The sequence below is a fragment of the Danaus plexippus genome, chromosome 10 (assembly GCF_018135715.1).
Source record: "Danaus plexippus chromosome 10, MEX_DaPlex, whole genome shotgun sequence".
Lineage (NCBI taxonomy): Eukaryota > Metazoa > Arthropoda > Insecta > Lepidoptera > Nymphalidae > Danaus > Danaus plexippus.
Genome location: NC_083543.1, coordinates 7276023 through 7294392, shown reverse-complemented (window position 1 = coordinate 7294392; position 18370 = coordinate 7276023). Strand labels below are relative to the sequence as shown.

The 18370-nt window shown below is 29.2% G+C and overlaps 1 protein-coding gene across 2 annotated transcripts in view; it reads left to right on the top strand.

Moving 5' to 3' along the window:
* Positions 1–17372, top strand: part of LOC116766730 (fasciclin-1) — a 47950-nt gene extending 30578 nt beyond the window's left edge. The window contains exons 2-14 of one of the 2 annotated variants that reach the window (XM_032656802.2): positions 4216–4354; positions 5236–5414; positions 6158–6297; positions 8727–8823; positions 9172–9349; positions 10662–10822; positions 12595–12752; positions 13288–13378; positions 13632–13643; positions 13914–14134; positions 14307–14469; positions 14767–14914; positions 15518–17372. In XM_032656802.2, the coding sequence (XP_032512693.1) occupies positions 4216–4354; positions 5236–5414; positions 6158–6297; positions 8727–8823; positions 9172–9349; positions 10662–10822; positions 12595–12752; positions 13288–13378; positions 13632–13643; positions 13914–14134; positions 14307–14469; positions 14767–14914; positions 15518–15714 (1884 nt within the window). In that variant the 3' untranslated portion in view covers positions 15715–17372. The remainder of the gene's footprint in view (positions 1–4215; positions 4355–5235; positions 5415–6157; positions 6298–8726; positions 8824–9171; positions 9350–10661; positions 10823–12594; positions 12753–13287; positions 13379–13631; positions 13644–13913; positions 14135–14306; positions 14470–14766; positions 14915–15517) is intronic. The other variant, XM_032656804.2, reaches the window with a different exon arrangement.
* Positions 17373–18370: the final 998 nt, after the last annotated feature.

The following is an 18370-nucleotide window of genomic DNA, read 5'->3' as shown; positions in this document are numbered from 1 at the left end:
TCACCGTAGTTGATGACAAAATAATTTTTACTCTTTATTCCTTCATTAAAAAGAGACCCGGATATTAAATTAAACCGAAATGTTAATTAAAATATGCCTGTGCTTCATTTATATGTTAATTATAGGTAAATTAATTAATGCATAGTTACTATACGTTTAAATATAATATAAAATTTATAACTGTTATTTAAGAGGAAGTATATATTTAAACAGAACTACTTTAAATTGTAAGATAGTTCATTTTTTAGCTATATACCAATAATATTATAATCGCAATAATTTGAAGGTATGTATGTATGTTTGTTGTCTTTACAATATACTGCAAATTTTTTTATGACATTTCCGAATAATGTAATCATACGAGCCATAGTGTATACGTTTATAGTTTGCATGGAGAACGTCACAACAACTGTATGTAGTAACAGGTCATGTGACAGACAATAAATGTCACTGCAAGTTGGTTGCAAAATCAATCATAGAAACATTATTTCATTTCTCTCTGAACACAACACTGAAAGCAATGGAAGAAGTCATGGAACAAACTAGTAGCACGACAAAATAAATAACTAAAATATTTTAAAGAAGTATAACATAATGCATTTCTTAGTTAACTAAAGATATAAATATTTAAGTAACGACATTAAAGTGACCATGTTTGTAACGAAAAAATGGTTTGTGCAAGCTAATATGCAAGTGCAATCACGCTTCTAACACGGCCAACGTGACACAAACAACGTATGTTGACTTTATAAGAAAACTTGCTCTCCTATTCGCAAATCTTTTCTAGTTATTGTTAATAATTTTATATATTTCTTCTGACCTTAATGTACACAAAGAGTAATTAAAAAATGCAAAGCATATTTACCATCTAGACTATAAATACAGATTTGAATTTTATTATTGTCATGTTGCAAATCTAAGAAACAAATAATAAATTCTAAAGTATTATCATGTAGAATCTTATACAATAGAGTCCTTTGGGAACTATAAACCAGAACTATGTATGTAAAGTACACCTGCAAATGCAAGCTGTCTAGACGAAGCTATACACAAGATATGTAGACGATGAGAACAGTAAAACAATCGTTGCAATTACTAATTGCTATGTAATGAATCACACTCTCTTATGATAACACCTTGACCTAAACAATACTTTAATAATATGAGCGAAAATCAAATTTAACTCCCCTCATATATGGTATAAAATGAAAATGCATATGAAAAGATTTCATACAGCAGAAAAACCGTAACAGGTGTGCAAAAGAAAATATTATTTTTATGTTGAAATGGTTTATTTAAATAGGTAACCCAAATGTTTACTTTGGATCATAAAGTATGTTAAACATTTACGCAAGTCAGTTAAATAAATCACATACACAGTTGTTATGTAATGTTCACTTCATAGATTGTACATTGTAAATGTTATCAATTAATAGCATAATCTCAAAACAATTCTCAATGTGACCTAGTTATGAAGTGAGATTTGCTATGTAGTGTATTATAAAATAAGCATAATGACAATAATAAGATATATAATGGAATTTTAATAAATATATGAATATAAATCTGTTTCTGATAGTGCTTTAAACGTAGTGGATTTAAAAATATCAAATCCTTTTTTTAACGACATCTTAAGACCCGTATTTTCTGATAATCTAAATTCAATTTGGCAACCAAATCCTCTTTCCTTCATAATTAATATATTCTTTAGAAAAACCGTATACTGTCAACGATCTTATATATAAGGTCAAGAAGAGAGACCTTTGAAAAGAGAATTTTGCGATTTATTATAGAACGTCATCATTTGTTAAAATACTACTCATTAAAAGCAAATTTATTTTGATTTCGTCTTGGTTTGGATTTAACGGTAAAAAGTTTTTTTTCTTACATTTTCAAATATTATTTGTTATTTTATAAAAAAAATTGTCAGTTTTGATATTTATTTACCATATTTAAAGATATATGACGTTTTATTATTATTAAATTTGATCTAGATAACATTAGATTCATAAGATAAGAAGCGTTTGATACAGTATCTCGATGTTATGCAATATTGCAAAGTTTTTTTGCTAATATTAAAATGCTATCAGTTATAATATGTAAAAAATTACTTAAGAAATTTACGTATCACTTTTAAGATCATCGTAATTATTTTTTATATCCTCTATCAAAAGTATTTTAACAAAATAGTAATTATCCCGAACCAGATATGTTTATACCTGGAACGAAAACCTTTATTATAGCGTAATATATCTTCTTATCTATTCGCAATAGTATTATACGAAATAACCTTTGGGGAAATCACCAACTTGATATTACAGAGCTTTTTGGACACCAGTACAAAGGGGCAATTATCAGCTTCGCATTGTGATATGGGTGTATCAAAAAATAAAAGGGACTACAAAAATAGTCCGTGTATAAAGCTTTCAAAGGGTTAGTGCTTCCGCAGGAACACTTGCAACCCTCATCAAAATATATCAACAAAGGACTCAAGTATCGATCAAATATGCCCCCTAGTCATATGCTACATTTTTCAAAACTTCTTAAGCTCTTTAGTGTTTCATCCTACGACCAGTTTAGTCAGTTGGCCAAAACACAGCTTATGAATAATTTATATCATGAAAAATTCAACCCTTTTAAAGAATATTAGCAGACTTCAAATATAAATCACATAATGTTTTCCGGCTTATGTACGCTGAAGCCATCCTTGTGAATTTAATGCATGAAAAAGAATTGAAGAGCAGAAAATTGAATTACTGATATAAATATTTTGGGAGCATATTAAAAATTCTACGGCCGGCTCTTTACAGATCACGCATTTAATTTACTGAAAATGTAGTCGTGTTAAAAATGTAGAAACATTTTATGTGAATTTTATATTGTTATAAGTAATTATTACATGATATAACTGCTATTTACTCGGAACCAACTGCGAAATTACGAAGTAGTTACATATTTTTTTTTATAAAGTAAATGAAAAACCGATTTCTTTAACGTAAATTAATTTTTTTTTGCTTTTAACTTTCCCATTTGAATTTGTTTTGTTAAAAAATATTAACAATGTTATAAGGACTGAATGAAGTGGTGACGTCTATTTCAGACGAAAAGTGGTAGGCGGAAAATGTTACATAAAAAAAATTTTAAATACTAAAAATCTCTATTACTTCCTATGATAGGGTTTATGAACTTTGTTAAAAAGATTTTGAAATGTATTCAGCGGAAAATGAAGTGGATAACATAGCGCAGATTAGCTAGTGTAAATCTTCCGAAAAAGTTACATTATTAAAAATTTACCCTCGTTTACTCTAGGTTTCCACCTTCAGGAAAGGTTAACTTGTCATGGGACCAACCTTGAAACATCTCACGAACAGAAAAAGCATCATAAAAATCGATTCATGGAAGAAACTAAAATAATCAATATTATTGAAAAACCAGCTCGTTTTCTTATTAAGACGATTGAACATTGTAACTTAATATATACGTGCCTAATGAACTTTAACTTCATTATATCTATTATCAGTGCCGCATGTGACATTAGCAGTCAGAAGGTATACCGCTTAGTGTGAGCTTATCGCCTTCAATTGTCTTTGTTAGTACAATGAACTTGATTTCTACACAGATTGTCAAGACATACTCGTCCTTTGTTTGCATGCTTGACAATAGAAAAACCTTGACTTAGTTCACTTTAAAGAATTTATAATGTACCATTATGGGATATATTGAGGAGTTGGCCAGTTGAATTATAGTCTGGATAAATAGTCAACTCGTCGCGTAGTAAATATTCATTTTATAAGCGAACGTTTTCATACATTTGAAATGAAGCACTCCATATTGCTAACGGCTCTCACGGGTCATCAGCCAGTATTAAATCTTTTATATAAACTCCAATATTTTGTTCAGAAGTAAAGTCAAAACAGGCTTTATTGGTGGCTATTGCGGTTTAGAGAATTTGCGCTTTCACGTGAATTCAGATTTTGAGCTGAGTTCATGCTTAAGAGGATTGGTACAAATGCATTGGTAGTGTGAATGTAAAACAGCATAGAATTCACTATAAAGGTTCTAATGGAACTTTGTGAATGGATCGGACGCTAAAACATGCAAATCCAATTGACGAAATGGCGGATAGAGTATCTAATAAAGACTATTTGCATAAATGGGCTTAGATAAATTTTATAAGGGTATTTTTTATAATTAGTTTTTTTTTATTAACAACAGTTCTTGGCGTTGCTGGAGCGCAATGTGGTCGCCAACATGAGTCTTCAGTACCGCCAGATGACACTGTTCGCTCCAACCAACCAAGCCTTCCAGAGATACACCGGAGAAATGGACGATTCGCTTGTTCTTTTTCACATATGTAAGTATTTTCTAATTTATGTATTTGTGTTTTTGTATTTTTCTTTGTTTACCTTATTTTACTATATATTGTTTATAAGATATTTAACAACATTGCAACAACATGTTTATCTTTTAATTTAGCGCCACAAAAGCAATTTTTTTGATTGTCTGGGTTTCTCATTTGTTTTTTTTTATCTTTTTAAAAGAAATGTTGTTACAAAAATACGTAATTATATTTATTTTCTTATTAATGTCAATAAATATTTTGGATTGAAGGGAATTAGGGAACAGCAAGAATTAGCTACAGACGTTGAAGAATTGGTATTATTCAAAACTTATTTAATAATATTGCTTTGAAAGCGAGATCCTATTTTGCGCATAATTAATTTTGTCGTTTGATCTCATTTCACTCAATTATTTCACGACTTTAACATCAGTTTTTGGACAATTTCATGGCATTTTCAATAAAGTGGTTGTTCCACAAGCCTTCTTGTTAAAGGACTAAAGTTTTGTGGGAAGAAAACTTTGCGAGAGGTTTTCATAACTATTTCACGTTGTTAAGCGCAAAGTATTCACTTTGTTAAATGCCTTTTGTTTAAAACAAAACACTAGCTCGAGCCATTTTGTGATAGCTGAATATAATATTTAACTTCAAACTAAACTCTATTCTATAACCCAGAATATATTTTAATATACATTACAAACAAATATTATAAAAATATTGTTTTCCGATATAGCACCAAAATAAACCACAAAATAATATTAAAAGCTGTCTACAGATTCAATAAAAACTATAATAAGGCCAGTTAAAAGAATATCAAATAGCTTTTTAACAGTAGGGATCTAACTAACAGTCAAAATAAATTAAAATGAACTTCAGCAATTTGTGATTTTTCACAGCAAATTTGGCAACGACACTCACAAATTTGGACTATTCAATATCGTCAGAGCTAGACGGGAACCCTCCTCTGTGGATAACGAGGCGCCGGGACTCTATGCACGATGACATTTACGTCAATAATGCCAAAGTTGACATCACAAGGACGTACCAAGCCACCAACAGAAATGGCAAACAACAGGTAGTTATAGCCAAATATAAAAACTATTTTGATCAGTTCTTTATATTTCATCATTATAATTAAAACTATTATTATTATTTACATTTTCTCTTTTTTGTATCAATATAAATCAAGCGTACACAATTCAACATTTTCATTTTCCTCAAATAGAGTGCCGTGCAAGCTTGTGTCGTTTAAATTAAGTTCCTCTTGATAAATAATTATGTCTCATTTATTATGAAAATACATTTATACTTTACAAATAAATTGTCGTATATTTTTCATTATTTAGAATAAGAACTTTTTTACGAAGATACCTTTAATATTTCCTAATATACGTATGTTTTATGCAATAAAGTTAAACGAAACTAATTAAAATAGTTTTCCTTCTTCTAGCTTTGAGGCTTATTTAATCTGGAACTTATTATTCATCCCGTGAGTGTAAGACTTGTTTTAAACAACCATATTATACGAAGCATAATGGTGTACCAACTTTAGACAAATACGGAATGTTTCATAGGAAATATATAACTTTGTGTTGAAAGAGCAGACTTATGTTAAAAACAACGGCTCTATTATCTATCAACTTTCTTATACCTATTAATTTGTTGATAAAGCTATTCATCTTTTATTTGTTATGTTAACAAAGTACTATATATAGCTTGCGGTCACTTTGGGTATTATGATTGTTTCTCTTTGTAACAGTTTGTTTATGTTTAATTTATAAACTTATTCAAAACTTTTATCACATATTATTTGTATAGGTGCTTCACGTAATAGACCAAGTACTTCAACCCTTGTTGCCTTTAGGGCAAAGCTCCGTCGGCACAACCGTGTATAACCCTAACGCCTACCAGTTTCTGGAACATTCGGATTTGTTCGATATTGGACAACATCGCCTCAGGTAATAATGGATTTACCATGTTTTGTCTTTGCCCCACTCAAATATGCGTCCTTGTATACTCGTATTTTATAATATATTTATGTACATATAACATGTTTTAGATAATTGGTTATAGCTGATACAATAAACATTAATATATATAACACATGATGAAACATGGAAAATTAATATCACCCAATAGAATATACCATTAAAGTGTTCGAAATCACCAAACTAAATTAGCAAATACTTAGAGCTCCAAAACGTGAAATACATCGAATGCAGTGATATCTGCAAATGCGACGCTTGTTAGAATTGCAGATACGCTGTCAACCTCATTTATGGATTTCCACGAGATATGTCGTTATAACGTTTTTGTGGAACCATCGAAATGACGACAGTGTTACTATTCAACCATGTGTTCCAATTGCAAAACGCTTCGAAATTATGATTGTAGAATTCGCATTTGCTGATAATTTATTTGTGTATTATTTTTATTCAATAAGCTGGTTTACACTAAAATTTAACTAAAACTATTGTTGAATTTATTACTTTTATTATCATCAAGGGATATATTTAGAGTACCTCGACACATTAAACCAAAGTTATTTATGTTAATGGTGCTTTCTCTAAATCTAATACAATAGATTAAAAACATTATATCATTTTTTTCAAGAGCTCTTACGATCAAAAGACATCAACGTATATGTACGTCAAAAAAAAAAAAATAAGTTAATAAGCATATTTTGTTAAATTTAATAATTTGTTGTAGATTTTCTATTGATTATCGATTCTGTTTTACGAAATGGTCATAAATAATAATATTTAAGCGAGGCTCCAATAACGACTGGTACACTTTATATCGACGTTGGAGGGTTTGGTAAATTTTCGATAAAAGAGATTAAGCAGAGGCATCGTTTATTTTCGTTTTGGCCCATTTAACTTAACGCCACGATAATATAAACTATGATATTGAGAGATATTATTTAAATTAACAAGCGAAACATCGCTTTTCATCAAATTACATTATAAATATAAAACAATTAACATATAAAATAAAAATATTTAAATCAGAATGGTCTGTGAAATACATGTATTTATTGTACCGAATAGCCAAAATATGTAAATTTTCTTTACGGTCGCATCTGTCATGGACCAGGGATGAACAAAGCATTCACATCCCAAGTGGGGATTAAACCCGACAACTTCTAGGTCTAACGTTCTGTTTTATAACGAAGACAATTGTGTTATAATAATCACTTCTTTTAAGGCTTCGTTATTCAAGTACGCAGCTCTCTCTATGAATATAGTCCGTATTATCTAAGGCCGTATACATAACAATGTAATAACATAATCCTGTATTATCCCCTAAGTTTGTTTTATGATTTCCCTTAGGTAATGCAAAACTAAGCCTTATATTTTATTAAATGGTTATCTGTTTTATTTAACTTTTGTCTTCATAGTATATTCTCAAATTAAAATTCATATTTTACAATATTTTCGAATTTGAAATTGTAAGGAATTAAAATATTCAGAATTATTTTGTAATGCAACTCGTTTTCTCTTGAATTATTCACGTTTCATTAATTTTCTGCTTGGAGTAACAGTAATAAAATTAAAAACTTCGTATATTAATATTATATACATAGTTTTAAAAATGATGTACATACATGTTCATTATTTTATTTCTATAAAACGAACCACGATTTTTTTTATCAAAAGGAGACTAAAATATTGAATCTGAACACTGAATAGTCTGTTAATTTATTTAAAATATGGATATAATATGCAAATATGTAGAAATATATGAAAAAATATTTTTACCTCCGACGTTCATTAGAAGCTACCATTACCACTACCAATCTCAAACAAATAATTTTATACATTATTTAATATGCTATGATTTTATTCTATATCATATTGTTTATTTACATATCACAGCTACAAAATAATTCAATTCAAATTCAACGGAAACCTTGCACCCCTGAAGCTGTTGTTAAATTGTGTAAAGTTGCTGTACAAATTGAAAATACAATTATATTACAATAGAAAATCATGACATTGTGAAATTTCTAGCTTTGTTGACCTTCCAACAATGGCTTTAGTTCGTTTTATTTCAACCACTTGGTGTAGTGTTGCTATTTACATTACGAAGGAAAACTTTAATGTACTTGCTATTATATTGTGTTTGTTTGCTGAGCCTCGATATAATGTTTATGTAATGTTTCTATATTTTATAAAAAAAAATTAATACATAAAACATGTGAAAACATTTATACGAGCAAGTTTTTATCCATAAAAACTCTACAATTAATATCCAAGTAACAATGCTTATGAAAATAACTAGTATGACATTATACGAGGAATGAAAGCTTGCAAAAATGTATATCTCCCAGTTATCTTTACATGTAAAACTTATTACTTTTTAATTAAATCTGAAATATATTTAGGTCGTTCCGTCAAAAAGTAAACCAAATCCCAAAGAAGGATGTTTTTGATGCGGACGGCAGACACACGTTCTTCATTCCAGTTGACGAAGGTTTTAAGGTAATTAATTACAGGTGACATTATTCATATCATTTAGTTATAATATGTCATGAAAATAATGTTTGATTGTTTGCATAATGTTTGATTTGATAAATATAAAACAAATAAATAAATCGTCGCAATTGTTTTCGTGTTTACTCAGTTATATAATATATGATCTTCAATCGTTTCGATGAATATTTACGATGAACTCGCTAAATTAGTAAAACAGAAAAAAAAATTTTAGAAGTGCTTTTTAGTATAAATGTTAGGAATTTCAGTTATTGTAAAAAAATCATGAAAAATCATATATAACTTTTCGACTTATTTGCTTTTTGATGTTTATGGTTTAATTTCAAATCTTTGTAGCCTACAACGCGATCCGATCTGATAGATGGGAAGGTGGTAGATGGTCACGTCATTCCCCACCATGTCCTCTTCACACAGGCTACTCCCGACGGTGAAGAGTTCAAGAGCATGGCCTTCAGTGATAACGTCAAAGTCATTATCTCCTTCACTTCCACCCCTAACGGCAAAAATGACATCAGTGAGTACTCATACCTAGTAAATTACATCAGAAGAATCTTAAAAGTAAAATTTAATATTCACAATTCATTGTACCATACCACTTGGAGGTGAAATGAACAATATTTTTTAACAACACAGACACATACATGAACAGGCCTGAAACAGACTTCGCTGAAACGTATAAACTGAAACCAGAAACAAAATAAAATAGCCAATATAAATTTAAAAGGATTTCCATTCTTTTTAAAACATCAAATGTTTGTTCGAAAATACATGCTCCGAAATAGAATCGTATAATTTTCGAAAACTGTAAACGATACTATGTTACTGGAAATACATTCCCAATGTATATTTAAACGGAATTTCTATCTGCAATGTTTTGTTTACAATATCCTATTTTCTATTATTTCACTTTACTATTTTACTCGTAATAATATAAAGTATTTTGGGGATAAAAAAATTTACTTTCACTCAAATAAATCAATAGATTTATATTTATTACGGGATGCACCAAATAAACTTCTGCAAGCAATTTTCACAGGTAACAAAATTGAATTTAATTCTGAATAATACAAACTAGACTAAGTGTTAGTGTTAACAATTACGAAAAATTCAAAAAAAATCGGATTTTAACTAGAAAAGGGTACATGCAGCAATTTTTATTTTATTTAAAATTCATTTTAAACAATATTACAAAAGTACTCAGTCTTATATTATAATTGTATTACAGCAAACATTTCGTTGTATGTACTTAATGTGTAAAGATGTATACTTGATTATATATATATTTAAACGGAATTTCTTTCTGCAATGTTTTATTTACAATATTCTATTTTCTATCATTTCATTAGAAATCGTCAGCCGAATCAACAAGCAAGCAACTATATCAAAGATATATTGACATCATACTCAATTACCTTCTGTAATTTAGTTATCAGAATACCGTTGAAAAGTTTTGGCTGGTTTAATATGTGCTATGTTCTGTTTAAATTTTGAAAACGATATGAAATAGAATTTTTAATAGCCCATAACAAGTATTAAAGTTCAATTTATACACAGGTTTTTGATGTCTTTTTAGCTGATATTAAAACTGATAAAAAAATACTTTTTTTAAAATTTTAAACTTGTGTTTCTATTTTATATAACAAAATAGCGAAGCAAAAATATGATATTGCTGTTAATTTTCACTATTAAGTAAAGAACGGTTTCAAAAACCTTAAAAAATTTGACAAAATTAATGAACAAGATTTTTATATACATATTTATATATTTAATCAATATAAATGTGTGCAAGTTCATAAGAATGACATAATTTTTTTTCATTTCACCAGCATACGTGAAATCAAATACAGTCGCCGGCGATGCGAAACATAGTCGTGGCGTTGTGCTGGCAGACATTGTAAGAGCTAACATTCCAGTTAAAAATGGAGTTGTGCATCTCATACAACGACCACTAATGGTGGTCGATACCACCGTCGTAGACTTCCTTAAGGTGAGAATATTTTCTTTAAACAATTTATATCTACTAGCCTTCCATTGGAAACGGTAAGCTATTTAAAAGTGTCTCAATGAAGATGATTATAATTGTATTGACATTCTTTGTTATTTATCAAACTAATATAATAAATACTTATATACTTGTTACTGTAATGATTAACATGAATTGTATGGTATATTAACTTTTTGCTCCATTTAATCGGGAACCAGGCGAGGAAGGTAAAAATGTCGTAATATTATTATTTCATTGATTGTGAAAGTATTTAACATTTTTGCTCTAACTATAATATTTTTTTTAACAATGGTAGCACGTTCTGTGTGAATACAATTGAAATTAATTTTTCTGTAACGTATCTTACTAACTTTTTAATAGAATAAACAATTTGTTACCCCGCTTAGATTATTATTAACAGGTAAGGCAAATAAATTTCAAAATCACAGTCAATAAGTCATAAGTTTATGTAAATATATAAATTCGTTACGTTTAATATTTATAAACATGTATCTCGACATAGAAACCTTTATATTTTTCTTATTATCTATCCATTAATCATTTTACCAAGACTCCATTCCATTTTATTTAGGTAAAAAGCATTTTGGAGACGACATTAGGTTGAATGATTGATTGAAAGTAGCATAATATTCGGAAACGAGATATTATTCTTAACGTCATGTACTGCTTCTTAGATTTTTTTATATTTATACTGAATTAACAAAATCTTTGTTTGTTATTGAAACATAATTAAAACGAGGAGTTTTTGTTTTTGGCGATTGTATTATTTAAATATATAGAATAGAATCTGGATTTTTGAAATCAAAAAAATATATTTTTTTCTAGACGATAAAAATTCACAACTGAAAAATATTGGTTTTTAACCTTTAACCGTTTTGATTGAATTTTTAACCATACAATATTTTTTTATCACAACTGTGAAGTTATTTCCTACCCGTGGGCTACCTTCTAACTCTGTGACCAATTAGATTATCACTCCAGTTGTTTTCACTGACCTTTCATATTAAAATATAGCAAATTTTATTTTTATATTTTTAATAAACGTACTTAAAAACCTATACATCTTTTATATTTTATATATTTATGTATGTTTACGCGTACTTTCCATGGATCCTGCATGCTGTATTCCGCAATTTACAACTTTAGGGGATCGTAAGTATTTTCTTTGCATGCAAATGTTACGTGCATATTTATTTATATATATTAATAGAATTAATTTAGTTTAATTAATGTAGAAAACACCTTTAATGTTTTAGTAATAACCCAAGGTAAGGCATTGTTTTCACAGTACAATAATTGCAAAGCACACAAACTCACTGTAAGGTTTTATTTTTCTTAACCGGTTCGTAAATAATAAGTTTAACATATATATTCCAAGTGTTTTGTCTCACGAAAAGTACGCTTTTAGTAAATCTGAACAGTAGATCTTTTAGTTAAATGCGAGTAATGCGAAATGGGTGTTATAGTGCTATGTAAAGTGCATTAGAACTTGTGCTAAGCTATGATGGATTTAAGGCGGTACTAACTGATTGTTTTCGAGCTTCACATAAATAAGATAGATGGGGATGTATTATTATCGTAATAAATTTATAAATACAAAAACTTTTAAAGAATCTGATAAATATTGAAACATAAATAGTACATTGGATGCATTTCAAATAACAGCTATCGATTAAATATATCCCAACGCTCCTCAATCGTTGTTTTGTACCGTTAAATTGAAGCTCTCGTTATTTATCAATTATTCTCATTAGGAAAAAGAAGACGGACCTTTGTGTAAATTCTACGAAGTGATCATGGACTTAGGCGAGCACAATCAGTTTCTTAACGAGCTTACTCTCGCCAAAGACATCACACTATTTGCGCCTTCAAACGAAGCTTGGAACGAACCAAATGTGCAAAATATTATAAGGTACATTTTTTTTATTAATATCACGCTTCGAGGCGACTGTTTTCTCTCGGTTGAAGTGTATGAATAAATTGATGATAAAAAGTTGCAGTAGCCATCTTTACTTTTTTTTTAAAAGCTACTTATTTCTTTTAGTTTTTCTCAGCGACACCAAGTTCCTGCAATCACCTGCAGTAGTTAATGGTATAATTTTGAATATAATGAATACTTTATCAAGATGGGGATAATAATAGAGACAAATGTTAGAAATCTTGAATATATAAAATAATGGATGCAATCCATATTGAGCTATGTTAGACAATGTGTCCATAGCTTTTTCACGCGTGTACTGCTATATTGATTAAACATAAAAAAAAACTTTAGAATAAAATATTAATTTTAGAATAAAATAAAATAGTGACAAATCGACGAAAACCACGAGCTAAAGCTATGTACCGTAAAGTTTTGAAATTTATTGTGAGATTCCATTTTTTTCTTTATCTCGGACAATCTCTTTGAACATTTCTTAATTAACTTTTATACTACAATATTATTATAGAAATCACCAAAAGCTTAAGGATATCCTGAATCTCCATTTGGTGCGGGAGCGACTACCTTTGGACGCAATCATTCACAATAATATGAACCAGGTCAGTAAACTCTTTATTAATATTTCACATTGTAAATATGTCATCTTTGTTTGTATTTACAAAAGCACTTATATTAATGGCTTTCACAAATTAATCTACAAATAAAATGTTATTTTAATCGCACTAAGATTTTGCTTGTAATTTTAATTATGGAGATAATTTTATCTAATAAATTACAGTTTAATGAGAGAAGATTCATAAAATAAATGATCGCTGAATTAATTATTTGCTCTTTTGCTGCCTCACGGAACAGCTTCCTGGCGCAGTATGTTGATTTTAAAACGAAATACATTTAAAACGGAATTACAATTTTCATATTTAATCAATCCATTTTGTTTATTGCATCATCAGAACCATAATCAACATCCTTTATGTTCATTTAAATCGCATGCTATTACACTACAGTTGTGCATGACTTTTTATTAATGTCATTTCCTGTAGGCTATGTATAATCACTGCAGGCCAAGTTTAAATGGTTGTTTCCCCGATCTCTATTAGTTTTTGAGGGCACAAACTAACAGACATTTCATTCTAGATATATCAAGCACCAACCGCACTGCAAAGGAAGTATCTGTACTTCAATGTTATCAATCATCAAAACAATCTGACTCTAACTGTGGAAGGCGGTGGTGTTAATGCGACCGTGACACAGACAAATATTGCTGCAACCAACGGCTTTGTTCATATCATCGACAGAGTTCTTGGTATCCCTTACACTACTGTGTTTGAGAAAATGAAGACGGATCCTATGTTGAAGTGAGAAAATTTTATCATTACCTTGAATTATAATTTACTTAAAAAATATTATCAGACCAAACTCAAACCATCATTCCATACTGATACCGAGTCATGCGTTAATAAAAATTATAAGACTGTTAGCATTTTTGAAATAAAATGCACACAAACTGATTGTTAATTTGAATTCAAGCATTACTTACAACATGGGCAAGCGACAGATGTTTAATCAGCAGCTGAAAGAAATGGAGCATCGGTTCACATACTTCGTGCCTCGAGACCACGCCTGGCTCAAGTTCCAAATACGGCATCCCACTGCTTACAAAGCGCTGTTCAGAGAGGATTTCGGATATTACGTAAGTACATTTTAAAATTCTCCTCAATCGGGACTTTGAATCCCAGTATCATTATTCACGTCCTATTCAAGCGTATAAGTCAATTCAGGAATATACAAAAACCATGAAAGCATTTCTCAAATCGGAGAAGCGAGAAAACTAGATCTCGAAATCAGCTTTTCAGCTTTCAATGTCAATATAAGCAATCTATAAAAAGAAAATAGAATATACTCCAAACGATTCCTTTTAAATGCAAACATGCTTATTTCTTTAAATAGTTTTTATACGATCTTTTATAAAAGTTAGTGCAAATTTTAGACTAAGCAGATTCTGGAGCGTCACGTCATCCGCTCGGAGCGCTCGTACACCGTCTCAGACCTTAAGCTGCTCGCAAACGAGACTCATCCTTTCGTGCTACCGACAACTCGCGACCCGCTACGCTTACGAGTCAAGGAATCCGATAAAAGTAAGACTGTATATTTTTTTATATGTAAGAAACTTTATATAATTTTACGAATGAACACTGTCTTTTATATTAAACATATTAGCTTTTATTATTATTAATAAAAACCACAAAAATTAAAGTGATTGTAACTTTCATCATGAACTTCATTGATTATTAATTTTAGCAAGTCTAATTTTATATCAAACAATAATTTTTTTAAACATAATTTAGCATTTATATTTTTTTTTTCAAATAACCAAAGAAAATTTTCCAATTTTAACAATTTTGAATATTAAATGAGACACATGTCATGTTTCTAAGTCAAATTATCAAGCGAGGTTTAAGTTATGAAAGGTTTATTGGGTTTTGTCTAATAAAATTAAGTTGTGAAGGGTCCGTTGCATGACTATATTATTCATGCCTTCACCTTCGTTAACTTTCCATAGACAGATGTTTTTGTTTCTCTGTTATTTTTTAATTTTCACTTGTTTTTATCTCATATGGAATAATCCTTCCTTCAGAGGGTTATTGTTCTTTGATCACAGAAATAGGACACACAAATAAGAGAATAGAGACTGGTTACGAACAGCTAATTTAGTACAATAAACTATTGTTTCCTAACAGATTACTACGTTGAATGGAACGGCCATTGGATCCACGTTTTCCGACCCGATGTTGAATGCACTAATGGAATTATTCACGTGATAGACGAACCGTTTGTCCTGGAGAGTGACATTCACGTCACGGGTGGCGTCACTCGTTCGGCTTACACCTTCCCTCTCATTACACCTTTTATAATCGCTATTATCTTGAACAACTAAATCAGTGTTAGCCTGGATTCCATATGTTCTACATAAACCGGTTTTAATCGAATTTATTCCATACAATACCATTAAAGTCCATTAAACTTAACAGTAGTGATGTACCCGTTGCTAATGTGTTGAAGTTAGATAGTTACCAATTTAGATAAGGAATTGTAATGATCTTTGCTTATCTAGGGACTTTGCTGCTAAGATATCAAAAATTTTATGATTTTTTTTTAATGAAATTATTACATTTCGACACTGCCATCAGGAAATTAAAATATAGGAAACAAAATAAAATAGTTAATTCATTTCAAGTTTTAGTGAGACGTAAGAAAACATTTTTCTTGAGAAGTTTAACATTTAAAAATGTTTAATAGTTTTCACGTTACAACACGGTTACTTAAAAACTATCTTAGTAATTCATCTTAGTTGCCTGTTAAGTGTATTTTATTCGATAATAGTATAAATGTTTTTAGAAACCGCATTTGAAATATATGTATTGTTCTCTTACTATTTGTATTACATATAATCGTAAAATTACATACATATAATAATCTAAATAGATTTAAGATTTTAAATCAAATACCGATTATTGTTTTTTTTTGTCTCTCAGTACCTTTGTAGTGCCTTCTTTGGTGAAAAAAATCTACATTCCACTTATAAATTTATTAAAGCTATATACGTTGCATCTCCAAGTTTTCTAAATTTTAATAAAGTTTTTATTCATATTCTATTTGAATTAGGGGAATTTTAAGTAGCTTATATTTACAATAAAAGTATTAATTGAATGAAGAAGTAATTTTTATTTGTATATAAAGATGAGAGTGCTTATTATAATGGTGCATTTTGCGACTATCTTACTTCGGTTCAACACTGAATGGTTGAGATCTTGGAGTTTATCGTCCAATTGAAGTTATGATTCTTATCCAAATACTTAGGAAAATAACAGAGATCTAGCATCAGTGTTGAATCGACAGCAATTATTATTATTAGTGAATGTAAATATTTATTTCTAAGTATTTATAAGTTATTAATAAAATGTTTTTAATATGACGGACGCGACTGAAATTCATATCGAAACAAAATACCGTTGAAAAAAAAGTGCTATTGTTTTTTAAACTAAAAAGAAATTTTTTTGAAACAATTTTATACCAAACTGTCATAATGTAATGTAATGACTGATTTTATAAAATCATTTACTTTTTAATGTTAGACAGCTTTCACTCAGAAATATTCGTAAGCAGACTAAGATAATAATTTATTTGAGATATAAAATTAAATTTACTGACAACATATTATATAACAGGATAAGAGTATTGCAACAGTTCAGCTAGTCTTTTGCTTTGTAAATTATTAATTTATATAGTTAATCCGTGAAAAACAACCATACCAAAGTTTACTTTAATAGTTATACGTCATGACGGTACATTTATTGAAAATAATAATATAATTATTATCCCATACATACATAAATATTATAAACAATATTAATACTTATAAAATTAGATGTACGCGGGAAGTATTGGCCCAGGACAATATATGTTTGACCAAAAATGTGCAACCAATAGTTTGGTTAAATGTATTGGAATTAAAAATAATATTGATGTTATCTTGAAATGTATCAATTAAACAATGTATTTAAGTGTTTTCTGAATAAAGACTTTACCTATGTATTATTTATTTGCCATTCCCTCAAATGTTAGCATTTTTACGGTAATTTTGATTGCAAAAATTTTTAATTTCAAAAAACGAAACGAAACCGAAACAAAAAACGAAAAAGTGTCTTAAAAAATCTAAACTTGGTTTTCAAAGAAAGAGGAACTGTTTCATTGCGAAAAGGCTTTGAAGTTATACGAGTAAGTATACTTTGACTGTCATCAACGATAAGAAACATTGTATCCGTTATTTGAGGAAATTGTGTGTCTGTTGTGTGATACAAAATGTGTTCCATTTATTAGTTCCTCAGTTGGACGAAGCGGTTGGCTTTCTTTTATTCTAAACTTCTATTGTTGGGCTGTAAAATATTTTGGCAATGTACTTCTTTAGTGATAATATTAAAATTTGCTTAAATTTGAAATTGTATGTTGTTGATGGGCAACAAGTTCCCCAGCATTACGCTATACAGACGAGCTCATTTCTAAAAGCCGCAGCAGTGCCACTTTAAGAAATTTATAATTTTTTAACGTATCAAAACTTTAACTCTTATAAAGAGTTTTAAGATTTAAATTTCAAAAAGAAGTTTTATGATATACCTATTTCACTTTTAGAAGAATTCTAACAAAGTTTCTCAGTTTAAAAATTCAATATACAAACCCGTTATTTTGTTGCCGTCTACTAACTACCGCATAAAACTTAACAAGTTATAATCTGGCTACAGTTGTACGGATTGCATATAAATGTTTAGTTAAAAATAAATTTATTTTAATAGACTGGTGCTATAATTTTTAAACATATATTGAAGCTAAACGAGTTAATCTATCTTCAAATAGGACAAATTATTTTTAGGATTTGTGTATGGCGTTCTTTATCTACATTGACTACTTTTTCACTATAGTACACTAATGCCAAAAAAAATAATCTAAATTATAAACGTTTTTTCATAAATATATTTCATAAATATCAGAGTACAATAAAAATGAATTGGAAGCTTGAAGATACTAATTTTCGGATC